The sequence below is a fragment of the Eschrichtius robustus genome, chromosome 3 (genome assembly GCF_028021215.1).
Source record: "Eschrichtius robustus isolate mEscRob2 chromosome 3, mEscRob2.pri, whole genome shotgun sequence".
Lineage (NCBI taxonomy): Eukaryota > Metazoa > Chordata > Mammalia > Artiodactyla > Eschrichtiidae > Eschrichtius > Eschrichtius robustus.
The window spans coordinates 163,536,340-163,560,862 of NC_090826.1; the positions used below are offsets into that span (position 1 = coordinate 163,536,340).

Below are 24,523 nucleotides of genomic sequence, written 5' to 3' on the forward strand. Positions count from 1 at the left end.
TCTGAACAAGCTGGTATATAAAGGACTTATGGGGAGAATCCTCTCTTTGTTGAGAAGCCGCTTTGATAAGTACCATAGGGAAAAATATGAGTCTGCAGGGCCTGATGCTGAGCAGAATATTCTGTGTCAGGCAAGAGGAAGGATTTGCTTGTTGCTCCAGAGATGGAAAGAGAAGGACGTGAAATAAGCACCAAAAGACAGTGTTTTTTCAACTAAATGAAAAACAACCAAGGAGAAGAACTGGCAGCCAAGTCTAGAAAACAAGATATAAAGAGATTTCTTTGTTGTTTCTGAAAAGTCCAACTGTTTCCAATAGTTTTTCTGTTTGCTTGTCAAGTTACCTCTTTTTCAAAAAATTTAGTAAAACAACACCACCACCATCATTATCAAAAGGCAGCCATCCCTCAGCTCCCAAACTAATGTTGAAATTGGATAGTGGTCCCCACTTCTTACCTGCCTTGACGTCACATATGACCCAAGGAAAAAAATCTGAATTCTATATACCGTTGACAGATATCCCAGTGTACCAACTACACTGATCCTAAAAATTGGAAATTCAGTAAGTGGCTGTATAAGAGACAGCTTATTCAGTTGAAAATCAGTTTGGACTGAGTCTTATCAAAGCCAAATCCCTGTCTACATAAAATATGGTACCTCTGAGTTCAGGTTTTATTGGCTGAGTGCTGCATAAATGCAATAAAAGCTTATGATGGTCTGTTTTCCTTGCAATAAATATCCACTTTAGCAAATTGGAAGGTAGAAGGAAACTGGGTTCTAAAAAGCGTAAATATCTATAACCCAGAATTCCGGGTAGTAATTGTGTCAACCCTGTCAGGATCGGGTTCAGCAGCCCTGGAGCAGCCCACCTGCAGCTGCCTTGCGAGACCTCGGACTTCTCAGAAGGCTCCTTATCAAAAGAGGCTGGCTGGGCAGCCTGCAAAACTGCAAGGGTCAAGGCCAGTTCACTGCTGAAGGTCATACTTCCTGTCCCCTATTCCCTTCACATCTCTGCTTGGACAGTTACCCAGAGATGCTGACGCTGATAGGTTTGTAAAGGTCCAACGAGAACCTGAAAGAGTAAAACTCGTTTGCTTTCTTAACATGAAGGTAGAAACGAGTCACCTCTGAAATGCAATTAGGGACCGTGGGAATAAGTAAGCCTTTGGGATCTCATTCACAAGCTGGGCTGCCCTCCCTGCCTATGGAAGGATGACCACTTGCAGAGATGCGAGGGGCCGCTGAACTGTCACACGCACAAAACACACACTCTGTCACACACACACACCTCTCCCACACACACATACAACAGGAACTGTCATCATCCAGAAAAACGGTGATTAAAAAAAAAACGTTAGCTCATCTATAATCTGGGAGAGGTGATGGGTAAATCAGTCGCTGGGTAGAGGTGTTATACATCTGCTCCTTGGCAGAAGGACAATGAAAAGCTGCCCCTCAGGCACAACTGGCTTTAGCGCAGCGCCTTGCTGAGAGGGTCTCTGATGGAAAAGGAGGCCAGCCAGTGGGAAACACGGGTTCCTTACCTCCTCTCCGGCCTCAATGTCTCGGACTGCACGCAGTAAGAGGTGGGGTCCGTTGAACACAATTGAACAGTTGGGGTCACAGCTGTGATTGAGCAAAGACATACTGCAGGAAAGAAAAAAAAGGAGAGACCATCGTGGCCCAGAAGATGGAATCAAATATCTAAACTTAACAACTATTGTGGGCAAAAGACACTTTAGCTTAGGGGCAGGGGGACAGGTAAGGTTGACAGTGTACCAGGGATTGAGTGCTCTAGGGCCACTAGCCCACTTCCTGTGAAGTGAAACGCTCCCCATGACGGAGGCTCACTAGGGAAGTTTGTTAATAAAAACATTTTCTGAGTCCTTCGGGGGGGATGGGTGAGGGGAGGTAGTTGTCTCATTATACCAGCCAGTAAGGCAACCCAACATGAAGATGGGAGAAAAAAACTGACTTGCAAAGGAATAATTTCTGAGATAATGGGATACGGCAGTTAAAACCGCAGCCAAGACACCACTGAGCTTCCCACACAGGACCGCATTTGTCGATCTCCTTTGGAGGAACTGCCACCTTCACGAGAACATGCACAACTATGCTGAAGAATAATTAGGAGTACTTCCTCTTCAACGGAATGCTAGGTTATCTCGCTAACGAGACCCTCATGCATTCTGGGCCATGGCCAAGTCATTTTATTACCTTGGAGGCACATTTTTTTTTTCCATCTGGGGAGGGAATGGATTTAAGCTGCCACCACATTTACAGTTAGAAATAACTGTAAGTGAGCATCACCATGTAGAAACCACTTTCTTAGCACCTGAGCATGTTTATCAAATTTAACCATCACCATAATCTTCTGAGGATCATTTACTGATGAGGAAACTGACACATGGAAGTTAAATGACTTCCCCAAGGACACATAACTAGTAAATGGTGACTGAATTTGAACCAGGTGGTCTGAACTCAGAGCCCATGCTCTGAACTAGTCTATGTTACTGCTTTTTGAGGACCCATACCATAGACATGTAGTTGATAACATGTGAGAAATAAGAAGCTGAATTCTCAGACTCACAGTTAATTATAAGAAAGACCCTATTTGTATTAGGACCCTAATAGCATGAAAACAAAAGGAAACTAGGAGTGACCCTGGAGTGCTTGTGGAAGGACAGTCTAGTAGCTCAGTGATTCAGATCACCTCAGAGATAGCTGGAGAGAACACTTCAGAAGGCCAGAGCCTGAAAGTGTTCTTGCCTCCTGGAGCAATGGGGCTCAGAGTACGTTAAGTCGAAAGACCAAATGAACCCAACTGGCGCAGTATGGCAAGTCTGGTGAAACAATCATGTGCATCAGCCCAGAAGGGTGGGGGAATAACAAAATCTCAGCTTGATGGTTTATTAGCACCCACAATCCCCAACTTTTTACCTCAAAGTTCCTGAGAACAAGAATTTAGATCTGAGGTATGCCTCTCTGTTAATACCATAGCATATAATGTGGTGATATAAAACGGTTTTTTTTTTTTAACTTCACATTTTCCATTTTCTTGTAACTTATCATTAAGTTTCAAGTGTGGCTCTTGAACCAGCTGCTTGTAACAGCCTTTCTAACTACTTTTAAAAGGGTGGGGAGGTGGGTGGGAATTAAAGTTGCTTCTTCCAGTAAATGAAATGCCATCCACCATACCTAGGATACAGGCCAACACCAACTTCCTGCATCTCTGCATTACAGATGGTGAAAGAGTTGCAGATCACCTGTAAAAACAAGAGGGAGACAGGATTACCAGTCACCTAAGAAACTTCATAGGCAAGACAACGAAAATTTTCAAAATAAAATGTAGGATCCTTGGGACTTCTCTGGTGGCGCAGTGGTTAAGAATCCACCTGCCAGGCTCCCTGACTTCAGACTATACTACAAAGCTACAGTAATCAAGACAGTATGGTACTGGCACAAAAACAGAAACATAGATCAATCGAACAGGATAGAAAGCCCAGAGATAAACCCACGCACATATGGTCATCTTATCTTTGATAAAGGGGGCAAGCATATACAGTGGAGAAAAGACAGCCTCTTAAATACGTGGTGCTGGGAAAACTGGATAGGTACATGTAAAAGTATGAAATTAGAACACTCCCTAACACCATACACAAAAATAAACTCAAAATGGATTAAAGACCTAAATGTAAGGCCAGACACTAACAAACTCTTAGAGGAAAACATAGGCAGAACACTCTGTGACATAAATCACAGCAAGATCCTTTTGACCCAGCTCCTAGAGAAATGGAAATAAAAACACAAATAAACAAATGGGACCTAATGAAACTTAAAAGCTTTTGCACAGCAAAGGAAACCATAAACAAGACCAAAAGACAACCCTCAGAATGGCAGAAAATATTTGCAAATGAAGCAACTGACAAAGGATTAATCTCCAAGATTTACAAGCAGCTCATGCAGCTCAATATCAAAAAAACAAACAACCCAATCCAAAAATGGGCAGAAGACCTAAATAGACATTTCTCCAAAGAAGATATACAGATTGCCAACAAACACATGAAAGAATTCTCAACATCATTAATCATTTAGAGAAATGCAAATCAAAACTACAATGAGATATCATCTCACACCAGTCAGAATGGCCATCATCAAAAAATCTAGAAACAATAAATGCTGGAGAGGGTGTGGAGAAAAGGGAACACTCTTACACTGTTGGTGGGAATGTAAGTTGATACAGCCACTATCCTCCACTATGGAGGGTCCCTAAAAAACTAAAAATAGAACTACCATACGACCCAGCAATCCCACTACTGGGCATATACCCTGAGAAAACCATAATTCAAAAAGAGTCATGTACCAAAATGTTCATTGCAGCTCTATTTACAATAGCCAGGACATGGAAGCAACCTAAGTGTCCATCATCGGAAGAATGGATAAAGAAGATGTGGCACATATATGCAATGGAATATTACTCAGCCATAAAAAGAAACAAAATGGAGGTATTTGTAGTAAGGTGGATGGAGTTAGAGTCTGTCATACAGAGTGAAGTAAGTCAGAAAGAGAAAAACAAATACAGTATGCTAACACATATATATGGAATCTAAGGAAAAAAAAAAAAAGGTCATGAAGAACCTAGTGGCAAGATGGGAATAAAGACACAGACCTATTAGAGAATGGACTTGAGGATATGGGGAGGGGGAAAGGTAAGATGTGACAAAGTGAGAGAGTGGCATGGACATATATACACTACCAAATGTAAAATAGATAGCTAGTGGGAAGCAACCGCATAGCATAGGGAGATCAGCTCTGTGCTTTGTGACCACCTAGAGGTGTGGGATAGGGAGGGCGGGAGGGAGGGAGATGCAAGAGGGAAAGAGGGAAGAGATATGGGAACATATGTATATGTATAACTGATTCACTTTGTTATAAAGCAGAAACTAACATACCATTGTAAAGCAATTATACTCCAATAAAGATGTGAAAAAAAAAAAAAAAAGTATCCTCCTGCCAATGCAGGGGACATGGGTTTGAGCCCTGGTCCAGGGAGATCCCACATGCCGTGGAGCAACTAAGCCCGTGAGCCACAACTACTGAGCCTGCACTCCAGAGCCCACGAGCCACAACTACTGAGCCCATGTGCCACAACTACTGAAGCTCATGTGCCCTAGAGCCCATGCTCCGCAACAAGAGAAGCCACCGCAATGAGAAGCCTGTGCACCGCAACGAAGAGTAGCCCCTGCTCGCCACAACTAGAGGAAGCCTGCGCGCAGCAATGAAGTCCCAATACAGCCATAAATAAATAAGTAAATAATAGGGATGGAGCAGGAAAGAGAAAGAGAAATTTTAAAGAATATGTGCCATGTGTTAGATTTACTTCTCTTCATTATTTTATTTATTTATTTATTTTTATAAATTTATTTATTTATTTTTGGCTGCGTTGGGTCCTCATTGTTGCATGTGGGCTTTCTCTAGGTGCGGCGAGCAGGGGCTACTCTTCATTGCAGTGCACTGGCTTCTCATTGTGGTGGCTTCTCTTGCTGCAGAGCGTGGCTTCAGTAGTTGTGGCTTGTGGGCTCTAGAGCACAGGCTCAGTAGTAGTGGTGCACGGGCTTAGTTGCTCTGCAGCATGTGGGATCTTCCCGGACCAGGGCTCGAACCTGTGTCCCCTGCATTGGCAGGCGGTTTCTTAACCATTGCACCAGCAGGGAAGTCCCTGCAGTGTGTTAATTGAAATGTGCTTGCACCCAGTCACCCAAAACCTTCTCTCTTACCTTGTCACTTAGAAACAGAATATGAAAATTATAAAATCTAAGCTGACTGGTTTTTAAAAAGTAAATGATAGTAACGGTAAACATCAGGTCATGGAACCATGATGCTATCCAAGGCCAAACCAAAAACATTCATTTAAAAATCTATGTGTTGATAAATAATGCTTTTTTTTGGTGGGGGGGTACAAAACTAATTTAAAGCAAATTAAACTATGTATACCACTTGTTAAATGGAAAAATTAAAATTTTGTCCTTATGTTATATGAATATTATTGATTTTGCAAATGTATTTTACTATAGAAGCCAGGTAATAAATAAAATAATCTTACTTAAGTAAAGTACTTTATCACATCCCATATCACAATATACTGGGACATGTGTCCTTCTAGACCCTGGTACATTCAAGTACTGCTTCCACAACTTTAAAAGTGTCTGTCACATTTCAAGCTGTGGTCACAAATAGTGTTCACTAGACATATAGAATACTCAGTATTGACCTGCCAAGGCTAAAATCAACATCAAGGCCAATGTCATAACTGAGGGAACAGCAATCATAAAATTGTGCTTCCTGTTTTACATGTTTTCCAAGGTCAAACTACCAAATGTTAGCAAATGAGGATTCACAGAATGAAGCCCCTTTAGATAAAATGTTTGCTTTCTAAAATCCACCCGTATTTTCATTTTTCTAAGGGCTTTACTCACAGCAGAACTTATTATATCTTCAACAATTGTCCTTGATAATCGAAAGCAAAACAGGAATGATATTCACAAATTTGCTCATCGTTCTTTCCCTGAGGACATCACCTAGCATTTCACCTCCTTATAAGTCATCTGATGAAAAAAGCACTTACTATAGATGTCTGCCAAGTATGTATAAAAATATAAAGCCCTGGAACATGATTTCCATTGTTTAATTTCCCTCCCACATCCTGAGGCTCAGAACTACTATGATATTCTTTTTTTTTTTTTTTTTTAAATTATTTTATTTATTTATTTATGGCTGTGTTGGGTCTTCGTTTCTGTGCGAGGGCTTTCTCTAGTTGTGGCAAGCAGGGGCCACTCTTCATCGCGGTGCGCGGGCCTCTCACTATCGCGGCCTCTCTTGTTGCGGAGCACAGGCTCCAGATGCGCAGGCTCAGTAATTGTGGCTCACGGGCCCAGTTGCTCCGCGGCATGTGGGATATTCCCAGACCAGGGCTCGAACCCGTGTCCCCTGCATTGGCAGGCAGATTCTCAACCACTGCACCACCAGGGAAGCCCCTATGATATTCTTAAGTAACTTATTATAGAATATTGTTGTAGGTTTCCATAGCTCTGACGTAGGAGTTTTTTCTGTTAAAAATTGTATTTAGTCATGCTCCTATCCAAAAAGTTTATTATCACAATGAATTCAACTTTTTTCCATAGAGCATACTTAAAGATTCTTTTGTTCAACTTGAATCTCTAAAAATGTTCTCTTACATGATAATCCAGTTTCACCATTCTCTTTCCATGTAACTGGAGCAAAAATCTACCCGTGGGCAGTGCCAGTATTCCTCACTGTAACTTTTCTGAGTTCCAGTACTAAATTCCTAAATGAAGTATGCTAGGTGGTGAGTATCACCTGACTGAGGCTGAATCGAATATAGCAGAGTGCGCCTCCAATCAAGTTAACTGATTTTCCATCAAGTTAATGGAGAAAAGAAAACTGCAGAAAAATATTCCATGTGAAAGATAATACTGAACACTAACCAACTGCTTAATGTAATCCCCAACCGAAGGATGAATTCAAGTGTGAGCTGAGGTTATGCTCACTATGTAGAAATTAAGGTGAATATTCTTTCCAGGAGAAAATTTGGCAGGCGAGGGTTTGTCATACTGATCGTACTTGACATCTCAGGGACTGAAACCCCAGAAGCATGTATTTCACATTAGAGCACGTGAAGTGTGCATGACTCATCTGCAAGCCGCACGGGCCTGCACCAGGGTGTTCTGGGGACTAGCGTCTGGAGCTGTTTCTGGCGAGCAGTGGTCACAGATGCGGGAGCACCTCAGTGGGTCAATCCTTCTGTGGCTTCCCATGCCCGCCCAATCCCTGGACACCGCCCAATGACCCACGTGAGCGGGAGCCAGGAAGCAAAGGACACCAGACTAGAGAGTCACAACTCTAGTTACGGAGTCCAGAGGATGCAAGAAACTAGGCTCTGAGGTTAGACAGTCCCTCTTGTGATCTCTCAAGGTGTGCTCCTTTATTTTCAGAAATATAGAAGCAAGTAAAAGAGAAAATAAACCATGGCTTCATTCCCACCCACAACCCAACCCTTTCTCTAAGAGGTAATCAGCCCTTCCTCACTTCCACCAGCCACTCTTACAGACAGGCAGATACACAACAGATGGGTGGGACTTCAATGCAAGGACACGATGTGATTATTTGTCCTTTCTTCTGGTACCATATTAAATTAAACAGCATAATGAATACATAAATGGTACTCTTCCCAGCCTCTCTCCTGACCAGGCGCCTGAGTTGGTGATGATACAACACCGGCATGCACCCTGCACCACTTCAGTAGTGACCTACAGAGATTCGTAAGGGAAGACCCCCTTGTCCCATTCAGAGTTCATCAGAATGTGAAGAGGAGGGGATTTGGGAAGGCAGATTAAATACATCTTTTCTTCTATAATGCGTATTGCTGAAAGTAAAGTCTGATAGACTCTTCTTGGTTAGTTAGAGGGACTCCTTAGTAGGAAAGCAATATAGAAGCACGAGCTTTAAAAAGATAGACAAGCCCCAGGCGAGGGAGAGCGGCTGACTGCTGGGCTTGGATCTGGTCCTGACCAAATCTTCCAGTCTCTTCCCGGCCTCTTCTGAAAAGTCTTCTCTCCTGGGAGGCCTCCGGTCTCAGCCAGCTGGGGAGGGAGACCCCTCGGCCTTTGCTCCTGCACGCTGTCCACATGCTCACGCCCACACTCGGCACAGGATATTACAGCTATTTCTGTGTACCTGACTTCCAAGAGAGTAGAACTTCTACTTTATTCTTTTTTTCCTCCTGGCTCAGACATGTCTGACACACTGCGTTCAAAAAATGTTTGTTTAATATTAGTGACTTTGTTAGCCTTTGTGACTTCTATATAGAATTGTTAATAAACCAAGGCAGGACTTCCCTGGTGGCGCAGTGGTTAAGAATCCGCCTGCCAATGCAGGGGACACGGGTTCGAGCCCTGGTCCGGGAAGATCCCACATGCCACGGAGCAACTAAGCCTGTGCGCCACAACTACTGAGCCTGCGCTCTAGAGCCCGCGAGCCACAACTACTGAAGCCCGTGTGCCACAACTACTGAAGCCCGTGCGCCTAAAGCCCGTGCTCGGCAACAAGAGAAGCCACCACACTGAGAAGTCCGTGCACCACAACGAAGACCCAACACAGCCAAAAATAAATAAATAAATAAATTTATTTTAAAAATGTAAAATATAAAATTATTTTAAAAATGTACAAATAAACCAAGGCAATCATCACCGTACAGCCAAAAAAAAAGTTCTCTTAATGTCCTCCTCTCCTTCCCACTTTTCTCTCTCTCCCCATCTCCATTCCTTCCTACAACAAAGTCATAGTTGTAGGAAGTCACAGTGACTTACACAGACTAGGGTCTGGAACTATAAGAAGATACAAGGTCAGAACCCTGCTCTCAAGGACTCTGAGACCAGCAGGGGAGACAGCTGTATTAGTCAGTTAACAACATTCGAACTGTACTAGTGCCCAGCAGAGGGGTCACTAGCTCAGCTGGGGCAGGTCAGCGAAGGCTCACTGAAGAAGCAGATGCCAGAGAAGGTACCTGGAGTCTGGAGTCACGAGTGTAACTCAAACTTCTTATTCCTTATGTGACACAGTGGGAAAATATCAATTATAAACTCTAAAAATCTGGTTCCTTAGATTGAGGAAAACTGGCATAAACCTAATACCTACACAGACCCCTTTGACTTTCAAAAGTTAAAGGTGGTGACATCTGATAATAGTAGCTATTACAAAGTAAACACCAATAAGTAAAAGGAATAGGGGTCTAGGGTTTTGACACAGATTGTAGAAAATACCCACCACATTTCTTTCTTGGTTTAAAAAGACTCACAAACCTCTAAAATGTCTCTTCTTCTCACTCCATGTTGTGGAGAGGAGAAAAAAAGGCACAGCAGTATTAAAGATAGTAGTACCCAAAATACCATGATTTAATTGTTTTCGCTGAAGAGCCAGGAAGGATATACTTCAATTTAAAAAAAAGAAAGAAAGAAAGCAAAGAAAAAGAACCAGAAAGGAGATGCAGGAAGGGCTGAATGCAGGCCAGGGTGACTCTCGGGAGGACAGCCGCCTGGGTAGGGATGACCTCAACGCCTTCCTCCACCACTTGCTGAGGCTGTGTGAAAATCATACTACTGAGCTCACAGTTTTCCAGCACAGAAAAGCCTTTACTAAACCCAAATGTGTAGCCTGAGAGACATCTGACATTTCTGTGGTGCCCTTTGAAGGACTTGTCATCTTATCTTGTCTACTTCTCCAGCCCCTCACCAACAAGCTATTAGTACTTTAGCTTCATTTTAAGGGCGAGGAAAAGCAGACTAAGAGAAATCCATGTGCTATTCTCTGGTACATATTCACCAGCTCTCACAAAGGTAGCAGAATTTAGTTTGCCTTAGCAGAAAACTCAGGCCCGAAGGAATTATATACAGGACAGATTGGGAGAGGGGGTTAAGTGAAAGGCGAGGTCTGGAACAGTGTTGTAGCCGGGGCCTTCAGAATTGGAGATTTATTCACTCATTTATTAAGGGCCTATTATGCACCAAGGCACCGACAGCAAGGAGCAAAAACTACCCCTTTCACCACTTTGCCTGGTGATCCAAGTGAAATAAGAATGTAAAAAACGTCACATTTCTCTCCAGTTCTGACGAAGTTTGGCTTTCCTCAGCCAAAGATTATTTTCCTGACTATTGGCCGTATCTCTTTGCAAGTCAGTCTGTCAAAATCCAAGTTGCAATGACGCAGGGCAGCACTCTAATCTGTCTGCTCAATTTAGAAACACATGAGACCGCTGGTCTTCCACGGCCCTGGGTGGCGCACTGCCCCCCGACCACCCTCTGATCATTCACACGAAGGATTGCTGGGGATTACTGAAGACCAGCTGGGAGACGTAAATTAAAATGGGTGGCCTTTGAAGTTTCCACTCTTCCATTGTCTGACTGCAGCCAGCCGCCCTTACCAAATTAGTGCCACAAAGAAAGGGATACTCGCTCCCCAATACAGGCTGGAAAGATCAATCAGCTACAGAAGAGCAAGCAGCTAAAGGAAGAAGGAGAAAATGAGGCCTTGATACTTTGTCACGTGACTGTCACGGTATTTGTAGGCATTCACACAGGGAAGGATCAGAGACAGAATATGGAGAAAACTCCTCCTTCCCACATGGCCCTCCTGCCATCTTCCTCCCAAATAAGCATGATCGTGGTCTCTTGTTTCATGGATGCCTTCTGCCTTCCCACCTGATCACATTTAAAAACATAGGGAATCTGTATTTTTTATGTGGGGTGAAATGTGCTAAATTAGGTGTCTGCATTTCTACACTACTGGCCAATTAGTTTAGATTAGGAAAAGCCAGAAATAAAAGAGCAGAATTTACCAGAAAGCTATAAACCTGAGGAATTGTGCAGATGAAGTGAGATAATACATGCAGGCCTCAGAATGGCTCCTGGCACACAGGAAGCTTGGTAAATGTAGCAAGATCATTATTATTACCCAGTTCATCAACTATAAGACAAACTCGGTAATTAGTAAGACGCACCATTATATTCTGCACCACTAAGAAAAACCACTAACAAACTATATTTGCTATTAGTCGTAAAACAGATTCCAATTTCAGAGATGTAAAAGTGTGAAAAATATGAACCTTGGGATTAATGAAATACAACATCACTATGTACAGCTCCAGGTTCCCGGAGGAACGTAAATAGAGGTCTATACAGCTGGTATTGGAGGACATACAGGACGTCTGTGTCAGCACAGCCACATCAGGCCCTGAGTTTCTGACCTCTCAGAACCCCTCCCACTAACAGACTGGGTTGGCTCTGGGCTGGGTGACTCTTAGCATCACCCAAAGGCATTCACCACTGTCAGTTCATTGTTTTCACCATCCTCTGAATCAGTCATCATAAAACAGACTATCATAAGTCACTCAAAACCCAAAGTACAACCCCGGTATGAAGTTACATCACTTGAGCCAAGTCAATGGTCTTGCCAAATTTGGCTATGCTCTGGAGGTGACCTAATGCACATATGTTCCCACTATCTTCTTTCAATACTCAGTTAAGCAGTGCAATTTTCCCTGGAATGGAATTTAAATTAGTTACTTTAAAACCCAAGTTCACATTTTTCCCCACCTACCACATAGCTCCCTCTAAATAACCAAGTGAAAGCGTTTATGAGGATACATTGGGTAGAGACACTGCAGACGGATTTCAAAGTCACTCATGATTATCCTGACAAGTCATACAGATAGGTATTGTATGCTCCGGAATCTTAGCTGGCTATTTTTCAAGGAGAGTACTGGCCTTCAAGACAACACGTAAGGAACTGAAGAAAGATATACAAAGACGTATACAGAAACTACACAGGACCTGAAGAAAAACAGGGCACGTTGTTTCTGCAACACCCTTGTTACCTAAATGCCAAGGAGTGGGTAATCTTCTATAGCACCAGCCAGAGTCTTTGGTGGCCAAGAGCCCACTGCATTCCTTGGTTATACAAGTATCTGAGAGTAAACTGTCCGCTCAATGTTCATTTTATCACAATTTTCATATACTCTTCAGATATCTTTTTAAGAATATTTTTTCATGACCATAGACAAATCCTAACTATTAAAAATCAGATTATCCTGCCTGTGGTCTGGCCATTAAAACTCCCCACTTCCTTTGCATTGTCCTTTATAATGATCACTCTCAGAGTTGCCTCCACAAAGAAGAAACATCCGAACTTCCTAATTTGTGAGATTCAACAGTCCACCCACATGATCACAAAAGAGTCAAGTTTTCCTTTTCTTAAGTTATACAGATTTAATTAGATTTTTTAAAATAAAAAATAAAATTCCAAATGATTCTTTCTTTCCCTCCAGCCTTATTTTGCATATACTCTCTCCTCATTTTCCAGCAACATCTAAATGCAAAACAGAACATATTCACTAAAGGAAACAGAGTTTGATAATTATAGCAAATATAAATGAATTTGCATATGTGAGGTTTCCAACTCTGAATTCACAGACAATGAATAGCATAACAGTCCAACTGAGAATTAATCTGAAGTTTGTGGAAAAAAATTAGTCAAGTTATCAATGGCAGGAAAAGAAATTTGGTTTCAAAGAAAATAACACACAAATATCCCTAAGTGAAGATTATTACTGTAAAGCGTATCTGAAATGGAAAAATAAACCAAAGCATTATCAATAAAAGAGAAGTCCAAAAAAACTGAAATGCAAGGATCATTTTAGGAAATGGAGCAAAAATGAAATAGAAAAGTAAAAGGCATGAAAAGAAGATTAAGGAAACAGTAAGTTGACAATAAACAAGTTACAAAGACTCACAGTAAAGAGAAGTATGAGAATTACTGATTGCCAGTATGTATTTGGCTTGTCATGAAAAAAATAAAAGATTGACAAGGATAGAAAAAAGATAATGATTTTACATGGCTGCCTGATAATAATTCAGTCCAATAAGTCAGAGAGTTTATTTTCAGAAGCAAATCAATAAAGAGGCAGCTTATAGGTAAGCGGGGAGAGTATTGGGTGATGGGCACCACTGTTACCATTGTTCTACTGAGCAGGTTGTGACACAGGCTCCCCAGATGCTCCTGCTAATGACTAAAGATAGGTGTCCCTCCCTGCTTCCACCATGGCTAGCATTCTGTGCAAAAGAAACATTGAAAGTCGACATGCTCTAATGATATGTTTCGTAGTATAGTGTAGACAGAGCAAGTTTTTACTAAGCTAAAGGCAGATAGAGCATTGGCTACACACAACAGCAGAGGGGTGTAAAAACTCTTCCTAAATGAGCCTCAACTCCCCAAATGCCCTCAACCACATATAGAGTGTCATGTCCCAACCAAAGCCTTCTTAATATATCCAACTACCTTTCCTTACGCAGGGGTCAGCACATACCTAGACGCTGTATCAAGGTGAAGACTAAATATCTTTAGTTTTAGTAAGGCACTAGGATCAAAACAGAAAGGCAGTTATCAGATAGAGTAGGTAGCAATTAGAGGCTGAGCAGGAGGCTATAAGAATCTAAAACAAAGGAACTTGGTAGGCATGTAATCATGAAATCCCCAAAACATCCCAGAAAGTGATAAAAATAAATACCTTTGGGTAAAGTGTTGTTTCCTCAAAGAGGAATTCAAGATAGTTAGACCTCTTTGGTCATAATATAAACTATTATCAGTGTATTAGGAGAAAGAAACAAAGTAAGGTGAGATTTTTTTTCTTCCATATTTAAATTTACTACATTGGGAAACTTGTCTACACATTGATATACTGGACTCCAACTATAAGAAATCTTTAAATAAACTAAAAATATTTTTCAGGATATTAGTCTGAGCAGAGGAGGTAGGGATAGAAAATTTAAGAAAACTAGCTCACATGTAGGGTTCAGTTTTTTTTTTTTTTCCTGGAACACAGTCACACCTCGTTTTTTTTTTAATTATGATTCTCTCTCTCTTTTTTAATTTATTTATTTATTTATTTTTGGCTGTGTTGGGTCTTCGTTTCTGTGCGAGGGCTTTCTCTAGTTGCGGCAAGCGGGGGCCACTCTTAATCGCGGTGCGCGGGCCTCTCACTATCGCGGCCTCCCTTGTTGCGGAGCACAGGCTCCAGACACGCAGGCTCAGTAGTTGTGGCTCATGGGCCTAGTTGCTCCGCGGCATGTGGGATCTTCCCAGACCAGGGCTCGAACCCGTGTCCCCTGCATTGGCAGGCAGATTCTCAACCACTGCGCCACCAGGGAAGCCCCTAGGGTTCAGTTTTAAAGAACGAACAGCAAAAATAACAAAAACTCTGCTTATAGTTTCTGAATTATATTCTGTGATTAGTTTGTGGCCTGTTCTTCAACCACAGTACTACATATCACAAATGAAGCCTAGAAGCTCAACACCACGTAAGGTTAAAATGTGTTCAGTAAATTGTACCTACTAAGGCCAAGAGAACTTCAGAAACATTTTCAACAATGATTTTTGTTGAAATTTAAAAAAAGATTTTCTGTTTAATGTTTTTGGAACGCAATAATCCTCTTTACCTTGAATGATTAAAAATAAAAGAGCTAATGGATGTAATACTGATCTCGGGTGGCCTCGGCCTGGAGCAGCTTGAAGCAGGGTTTCGGTTCCCGGCCAGAGATTGAGGTCGGGTCGCGGCGGTGAGAGCACCGAATCCTAGCCGCTAGACCAGGGGTCAGTGACAAGGCCCTGGCCCTTCGGCTTTGCAGAAAAGAATTCCCACAAAGACGGAAAGTTGTGAAACAAGTAAAGTGTTTATTAGGAGGAAAAAGGAGTGTAGTACGTGTGGATAGACACACGGGCAGACTGAGAGAGAGAGTCGCGCCCTCGTGGTAGTTTAAGTCACTTATATGGGGCGTTTCTTCTGGGTTTCCTTTGGCCAATCATTTTGATTTGCCTGGTTCAGAGTCCGTATTTGGTCATGTCTCAGGATCCTCCCATGTGTGCGCGCTCATCTCTCAGCCAAGATGGATTCTATCGAAGAGGCTTATGGGTAGTTAGCATCACTTACTATGGGGTGGCGCCCCCTCCCTTTTTGATCTCCAAGGACCTTTCTAGTCAGGAAGGTCTCCTTGACTTCAAGAATGATAAATGTATGGTCTCTTTATCTTCTATCTGGGCAGGGCCCAGCCTCCTCTCTCAATTGTCTTGCTATTCTCATCTTGGAGTATCGGTCCACAGGAAACCAATCTCCAGTTGCTTTCCAGGGGCGGGGCGGTGGGGGGGGAAGGGGGGGACAGACAATCTACCTTCTGCCTCAATACTTTTAAGGGAAAAGAAACTAACATGTAGCACATTAGGCATAATACCTTTACATGTTAATGCACGGATGTGATTAAATCAGAGATAAGTGGTCAAATCCTGAGAGATCAACACTGTAATTAGGAAAAGTATATTTCTCCTCAGTCTTTACACATTTGCCCTGGTATAAATATTTGTAGTGGTCACATACTGCTAATCTTTCCCAGACAAATGTTGTAAAGATGCTAGGTAAAATGCAGTTGGTAACTCTTTTCTTGAGTTGCTGTTCAGTGGCAATTGAATAAATCAAAGATGCAGATCAAATGAGACAGATACAGGAGTCAATGTAGAACCAAGGCAAAAAGGTAAGCTAAGGAAAGTGGTAGATCATTCCAAATTCAATTACCAATCAGGTCATATCTCTGTATCACCTCTCACATTCATCCTTTTCTTCCCATTTCCACTACTTCTTGGACCTTCACGATCCTTTGCTTGCAACTTTCCAAGGTAGGCTCTCTGCATCCCCTCCCCCCCATCTTTTTCCAATCCGTTCTTTAAACTGCCACCAGATAAAGAGAAATATGAGATCCACCTAGTGGCTGCAGAATAGAGACAAAATTCTTTAGCATGACATTAAAGGTCCTCAATCTAGCCTCCTCCCTCCTTTCCACCACACCCAGCCCTCACTGTCTGTTTCAGTTACACTGGTCTCTTTGTCATCCCTCAGTTGTGTCCTGTACTCAGGTGGTGTTACGTTCTTGTTAACAGTGTTTCCTCTTTAAACAAATTCTTCCATCACGATCTAAGTTGCTCATAATTTTATTCATCCTGCAAGATCCAGCTTAAATGGCACCTCCTTCAAGAAGCTTTCTTATAACCTATTAATTTTATTTCTCTATACTCTCATAGCACTTTATTCATACAGCATTTATCACATTCTACTTTGAATTGAAGCTAATTATGTAAAATCAATCTCTATACTAGACTATAAGCAACTGAATACAACGAGTTACATCTCTTAAGCACTTTGTGGCATTTATTTGCTAATATGTCTTTTCTATTTCAATAATCCATAAATTTGTTGAGGTCATGATCCACACCTCCCTTTAAAAATATTTTAAATAAAAAATTAAATACATATTTAAAATATAAATATAATACTTAATATAAATCTATGTCAAGGTTCCATTTACCCACTGAATAAACAGAAATTACCTAGAGCTTCCCATATTGGTAGAACAGTACAATAGCTTTTGTACCCCCCCATCTCACTCATTCCCTCTCCATCTTCCAGTGATAATCACAATCTTAATTTTGTGTTTCTTATTCCCTTGTTTTTATGATAGTTCATTCCATATGCATGTATCCCTAAACAACATATTGTTTATTTTTGCACGCTTCTGGTTTCTTATGAACAGAATCGTACCACGTTTATGGTTGCAACTTGTATGTGTTTGTTTTTGTTTTTTTGGTTCAAACATTATGCTCCTAAGATTCGCATGCATTGATGCGTGTAGCTGTAGTACATTCATTTTCACTACTTAGGAGAACCTCCTGCAAAGGAGCTCTGGGAGGCACATATGTGAAAAATGTCCATAGTAACATCCTTTGTAAATGCAAAAACTGCAAATGACCCAAGTGTTCCTTATCAGGAGGCTATGCAAATAAATCATGATATTTTCTACACTTGCACTTACTAATGTGTCTGGCATACAGTAAGCCTCCATGAGTATTTTCTGAATAGATAAATGGACTTGAGGAAAGAAATACAACTGATTCACCATGGCCTCCTCCTCAGAGCCCAACACATGCTCAGAGGCTCAGTAAATATTTGAGATATTTATACACAAAACCATGTTAGCCCCTGAGGCTGGCACTGGAAAATACTCATAAACTGACAACTCAGATAATCTGCGCTGAGCAAGTGAGAGAACAAAATGGAAGCTGTGACGTGGGAATGCCTACCACAAGCTAGGTGGACAGAGTGTTACCTTTGATAGTGTTAATTCTACCTGCTTACTTTTGAGTTCCTACAAACCACTGTGGTTCATAAGTATCCCTCTCTCCCTCTGCAACCCTCCTTCTCCCCCACCTCCTCTATCTCCTTTGCTACTCCCTTCTTCTCGATGAATCTGCTCTGGTATACCTGGGAAGGATTTAGGGATGGTGGTAAGAATTGACTTTCAAATTTCCCTTCTCTGCCGACCCATCTCAAGCTCTGACTCAGTCCAATGATAATTACATTCTGTTGGGCAATGATTTGTCTCTCACTATGTCACCATTTGAACGTTGTGTACCCATTTTAAAGCAGTTGAGCTACCCTGCTTATTTCCTTTTTAACATATTTGATGTCAGCTCTTGAGCAAAACCAACCCCCTAGAAAAATGATCACCATCCCAGCATGCTATTAGTCTATTTCTCATTTTACTGAAATAGAAACTAATCCTCAGGATAACACTGCCGGTAAAGATGCCAGGGAAGACAAATTACACCAAACCAAATGAGTATGTGTTTATCTGCAGCGCTTAGTCAATTACTTTCAAAGAATTGGTATAGAAAATAATGAAAAGGAATTAAAGCCAAGACTTTAAAGACAGTAAAGACTGTCAACTACAGACAAGTTTTTCCATGAATTTGAGTATTATTAACAGAAGTTCATCTCACTTTGAGTTGCCTTCATCATTTTACCATGGTCATAATTTAGACCTGACTATTTAGCCAAAAAAAAAAAAAAAAAAGGCAGGGGTGCCTGTGGAAAGAAAGGAAGGGAAAAAGCCATTATTCTGACACACTAGATATACAAATAAATGCTACACATCATCCTTTCCTTCACTTCTGCTTCGTCATTAAATCTCCCTCCTCCCCCTTTCCCATTGCTCCACTAGACTCACTTCCTCTTCCACACTTCCCTTGCCTCTCTTGATAAAGACCCTTGGAAGGGGTTAAAGAGTGGCCAGTCCTTACTCTTTAACTTCAACTTTCCTCTGGGCAAGGCTTTTCCTTTCTAATTTGAGTTATGACTTCACTGCAAATAATTCAACTCTTTCTATTACACTCTGGATCTTTCCTAGGGTTGCTATATTTCTTACAAGTGCTTTAGCTAACGCACACCCTCTGCTCCTGATATATTGCTACTATATTTGGGTAGGTTCAAAATCCTTCTTCAAACAAAATATATCTGTCATATAAACACTGTCTCCTCCACATACTTCAGTCAAATCTAGTAGCTTCCCTGACCTTTTTGTCTGACTCTCCCAGAAATCCTCCTCATCTAACTCTCTTAGTTAGCCTGCTAAATGCAGGATATCTGGAAAAGTCATAACTTACCTTTCTAATTACTTTCTCTCTCAAAGCCTTAGGAAGTAATAAGGGAAATCTTTACTTTGGATTTAATTTCACTCCAAAATGTAGAATTGTGTGGTTAGGTAAAAATGACATGATTCCTGCCAAAAAAAAAAAAAAGGCCAGTCTAATGACAGAGTTCACAACAGCCAAGGTAGGGGCTCTTGATGTAATTATTACAGAGACTTTAGGAAAAGAAGGGAAACTAATATTCTGAATAGCTACAGTGAGTCAGGCACTGCGTGAGGTGCTTTCACTCATCCTTTTACTTATACAAAAGTTGGGAAAAGTTAATATCAACCTCACTTTACAGATGAGGAGACTAACGCTTAGAAAGGCCTAATACCGGTGTCAGGATTTGAATCCAGAGTTTTCTGATCCTCACGTTCTGAAGCAGGACAAGTTAAATTTGACGGCATCTTAAGAGGGGTGCATGTAAAAGTATGAAATTAGAACACTCCCTGACACCATACACAAAAATAAACTCAAAATGGATTCAAGACCTAAGTGTAAGGCCAGACACTATCAAACTCTTAGAGGAAAACACAGGCAGAACACTCTATGACATAAATCACAGCAAGATCCTTTTTGACCCAGCTCCTAGAGAAATGGAAATAAAAACACAAATAAACAAATGGGACCTAATGAAACTTAAAAGCTTTTGCACAGCAAAGGAAACCATAAACAAGACCAAAAGACAACCCTCAGAATGGGAGAAAATATTTGCAAATGAAGCAACTGACAAAGGATTAATCTCCAAGATTTACAAGCAGCTCATGCAGCTCAATAACAAAAAAACAAACAACCCAATCCAAAAATGGGCAGAAGACCTAAATAGACATTCTCCAAAGAAGATATACAGATTGCCAACAGACACATGAAAGAATGCTCAACATCATTAATCATTAGAGAAATGCAAATCAAAACTACAATGAGATATCACCTCACAACGGTCAGAATGGCCATCATCAAAAAATCTAGAAACAATAAATGCTGGAGAAGGTGTGGAGAAAAGGGAACACTTTTGCACTGTTGGTGGGAATGTAAATTGATACAGCCACTACGGAGAACAGTATGGAGGTTCCTTAAAAAACTAAAAATAGAACTACCATACGACCCAGCAATCCCACTACTGGGCATATACCCTGAGAAAACCATAATTCAAAAAGAGTCATGTACCAAAATGTTCATTGCAGCTCTATTTACAATAGCCAGGACATGGAAGCAACCTAAGTGTCCATCATCGGATGAATGGATAAAGAAGATGTGGCACATATATACAATGGAATATTACTCAGCCATAAAAAGAAATGAAATAGAGGTATTTGTAGTGAGGTGGATGGAGTTAGAGTCTGTCATACAGAGTGAAGTAAGTCAGAAAGAGAAAAACAAATACAGTATGCTAACACATATATATGGAATCTAAGGAAAAAAAAAAAAAAGGTCACGAAGAACCTAGTGACAAGACGGGAATAAAGACACAGACCTACTAGAGAATGGACTTGAGGATATGGGGAGGGGGAGGGGTAAGATGTGACAGGGTGAGAGAATGGCATGGACATATATACACTACCAAATGTAAAATAGATAGCTAGTGGGAAGCAGTCGTATAGCACAGGGAGATCAGCTCGGTGTTTTGTGACCACCTAGAGGGGTGGGATAGGGAGGGTGGGAGGGAGGGAGACGCAAGAGTGAAGAGATATGGGAACATATGTATATGTATAACTGATTCAGTTTGTTATAAAGCAGAAACTAACACACCATTGTAAAGCAGTTGTACTCCAATAAAGATGTTTAAAAAAAAATAAAAAACAAAAAAAAATTTAAAGAAAAGAGGGGTGAAGGCCTGACAACACAACGGCACACAATGCAGGCAGCTGCAAAGTCTGCTCCCACATTCTTCCCCACCTTCCCTCCTAGCACTTGCCATAAATCTTCCTTCCCCCAGCCATAGAGAACATAGTACTGTTCTCTAAAGTGATGTACTCATGAATGATTCTGTGCCTTCCCGCAGGTTGTTTCCTCTGTCTGAAATGCCCCTTCTTCTTTCTTCATCTACTCATCTCCTATTCCAGACCCCAGCTCAAGGGTCACCTCCTTCAGGAAGCTTTTCCTCACCTGGTTCCAGTCTGATTTAGATGTTCCTCCTGCATAGCAAGGTACACACCCCTCCAAAGCACTTATCCCACTGGACCATAATTGCTCATTTATTTGATGGTTTCCCCTAGTAAGTTATAAAGTTACTCCTGGAGGGGAGGAGCCACATCTTATTCCACTTTGTATCATTAGCATATAGTGAATGCCTGATACATCAAGGAAGAAAACTGGGACAACTGGACAGAAATCAGAGGGTAGTCCAACTGGGATACGCATACAGAAAATCTGTAAGAGCTGGACTGTCCATCTCATGAACCACCGTTCAAGCAGAAGCTAGATAATAACCCATCATGGGTGGTAAAGAACTCCTAACACCACGTGCGGAGTGGTGCAGGTGAGCTAGCACACCCATTCTAGTTCAGATGGTCTGTGGTTCCTGACGACTCCTAACCAAGTTCTCTGATGAAGATGAGTTGACATCTCAGAAGCTACCACGGCACAATAACAAGAAGACAGACACAGGAGTCAGAAAACCTGGGTCCTAGCCCTGACTCTATTGCATGGCTTTAGGGAGATACGTCATTTCATCTCACTTTCCCCATTTATAAAATCAAAGGTGAAAAGAGAGTTGGGTAAAGGTGACCAACTGGATGGCCTCTCAAATGCCTTCCTACTCAGAGAAAGACTTCCTGTTTGTTTTCCCATCATTTGCTGTGTTCTTATGCGACATATTGATACCAGGGCCCAAAGCCCTCTGCCCATCTATCTTGCACCAAAACTTTTCTCTCTGTCTGATGGCTCTTTTTCTAAACAATAAGGTATGATATGCATAGAAAAAAACTGAGTAAAACCTACGTATTTTATTTGAGTGCACTGGACAGGATGACTTCTGGAAAAAAAGTTAATAAAACGAATGCAGGTCAAATCCAAGTTCAAGGGGAAATTGGTATTGACTTTCAAAATTTAATCAGCTGCACTACAGTAGACACTTAGTATTCATGAATTTTACACTTGCATATGTGATGCTGAAGGTACATGATACATGATCATTTTTAATTTTATTGAGAAAGATATTTGACTCCTTGCTCTAAGGCTGATGTCCACAGGAAAAGGTCCATTACCTAGTGACTGATTCATAGGCTCTGTTATTCTTGGCTTTTGTAATGAAAGCAAAAACTTGGGTAAAATGGAACAAAATTTTTTCTGTCTGAAAATGATCCTGACATGAAAATTAATTGATAGTGTTGGTGACAGAAGTGAATCAGTCTAAAGAATAGCCAGAAATTAGCTTTATAAATTACTTTAATCCTGAATTTATGGAATCATTACATATCTGGGTTACTTAACTTTTTCAATTATACTTTACATTTTTCAGGGAGAGAAAGGGAGAATTACATGTTATATGGCATTTTTACATTTGGAGATTTGTAACTGCCCTGGGACATATTCCATATGAATGACAAAAGTCTCCTCTGTGGTATTTAGCCCCTTAAAATGGCAACAGTAAAAAAAAAAAATTCCCCCCTCCCAAATCAACTCAGTTTAGTGAAATGCTACCAGATGTCTCTGAAAATTACTGAGGGAAGGCAGAGTTAGATAAGGTTTAAGTGTTTGTAGGTATCTGAAAAGAACTGAAGATAATCACAAACTAGGGTTCATTATCTACTCAATTTTCTCTCAGGCACTACAACAAAGAAGTTTCAAATGCTTCTTTGCAGAGCTGCACAGGCTCATTCTAAACTGAGTCAACCCTGATTTCTAAGAACATAATTTTCAACCAAATGATTTTCTTGAGTTTGAGCTGCACAGGCTCATTCTAAATTGAGTCAACCCTGATTTCTAAGAACACAGTTTTCAACCAAATGATTTTCTTGAGTTTTCCACTTTCCCCCCATCAGCTGGCTAAGAGAAGATATCTGGGTTATAACTTCATTTTTAAAGAGAATGAGTCTTTAGAGAACACTTCATCTTGTCAGCATTTTGGATCTAAATTTCCTTCTCATCCTTTCACCCTACAGTATCAGCTTGCATAAGACACAAAGTAAGACGCACAGCTGTGAGCATACAAGATGGCTAAGGAGGGCAAAGCAGACAAGTTGCTAATTAGCTCTCCAAACTGGACACTCAAACATAGAAATCATCCTTCTCTCCTACCTGATATTTCTGGAAGAGTTTATGTCAGTAATGGAAAACTTAAATGCTGTCATATAATTCTACTTTTTTTCCCACTCTAGCTCTGAACAATGTTCTGGCTGTTAAGATGCATGACCTATTGCAGTAGTTTTCACACTGTGCCCTCAGGAACCCCTGGAGCCAAGGAGAGAGAGGAGGTAGAATCAGGAGAGGTCCCATGTCCCCTAAATCCATTTTACTACAATTAATCTTTATTATGAGAATGTAAGCTCCATGAAAGCAAGGATATCTACCTGTTTTCTTCACTGACATATTCAACAAAAACTTGTGAGTGTACAAGTGAAAGGATGGATGAATTGTATGCTTAAGATACCCGGACACTGTTTTGGTTGGTCCTCACAGCCACCCTCTGAAGCAGGTACAGTGATATCCTCCTTTTACAGATGAGGCACCCAGGCAATGTAGTTTCAGAGTCTCAATTCAATCAAATACTACACCACACTATACAGCCTCCCACATGGCCCAGCAGCTTTTTCTCATCTACTTCACATAAGCTATTTCCCAGCACTAGACTAAAGAAAGGGTGGGTGGTAGAGAAAAAATATGCCTCAAAACCACTGACTTCGAGGTAAGATCCAAAGGCTGCAAGTAACAAATCTCACTGTTGCTCTGTTTTTACCACTACCTTTGGGACTTTAAGCAAGTGGTTGAATTTCTCACTGCTTTAGGTTCCCTCATCTCTCTTCATCACTTACCTTGCAAGGTTACCATACATGAAGTGATTAGAGAATCCTGATGTTGTCAGAAATACAATATTGCTAACATTGGTTCCAGAACTGTGAAACAAGGGGAAGGACTAGGTGATCACTACACTCCTTCTGAAGTTCAATGCCTCCATGATTAAAAGACTTTGTGCAGGGCTGTCCACATGGTTATTTTATTCTTGAACATCCTTTCTGACTGAACAAGCCATATGGCTTTTGGTTCGGTTGCCAGGCAGCCTGGCCAAGTTCCTATCAACGTGTCAAGCAGATGAGGTGGAGGGGGAGGAGAAACAGAACCCTGCATGTTGGTTGTGCTGAACACTAAAGAGAAAACAGAGACACAAAATCTTGGGCCAAGGTTTGACCTCAACAGCTGCAAATCCAATCATCTCAATGTTTCACTA

At 41.2% G+C, this 24,523-nt stretch overlaps 1 protein-coding gene across 1 annotated transcript in view; it reads right to left on the reverse strand.

Moving 5' to 3' along the window:
- The window catches only part of SMYD3 (SET and MYND domain containing 3), a 707,726-nt gene that overhangs the window by 159,266 nt on the left and 523,937 nt on the right, over nt 1-24,523 (reverse strand). Inside the window, exons 6-7 of the mRNA XM_068538514.1 lie at nt 3,196-3,263; nt 1,542-1,644 (exon numbers count right to left, since the gene is read on the reverse strand). Coding sequence (XP_068394615.1) covers nt 1,542-1,644; nt 3,196-3,263 — 171 coding nt within the window. The remainder of the gene's footprint in view (nt 1-1,541; nt 1,645-3,195; nt 3,264-24,523) is intronic.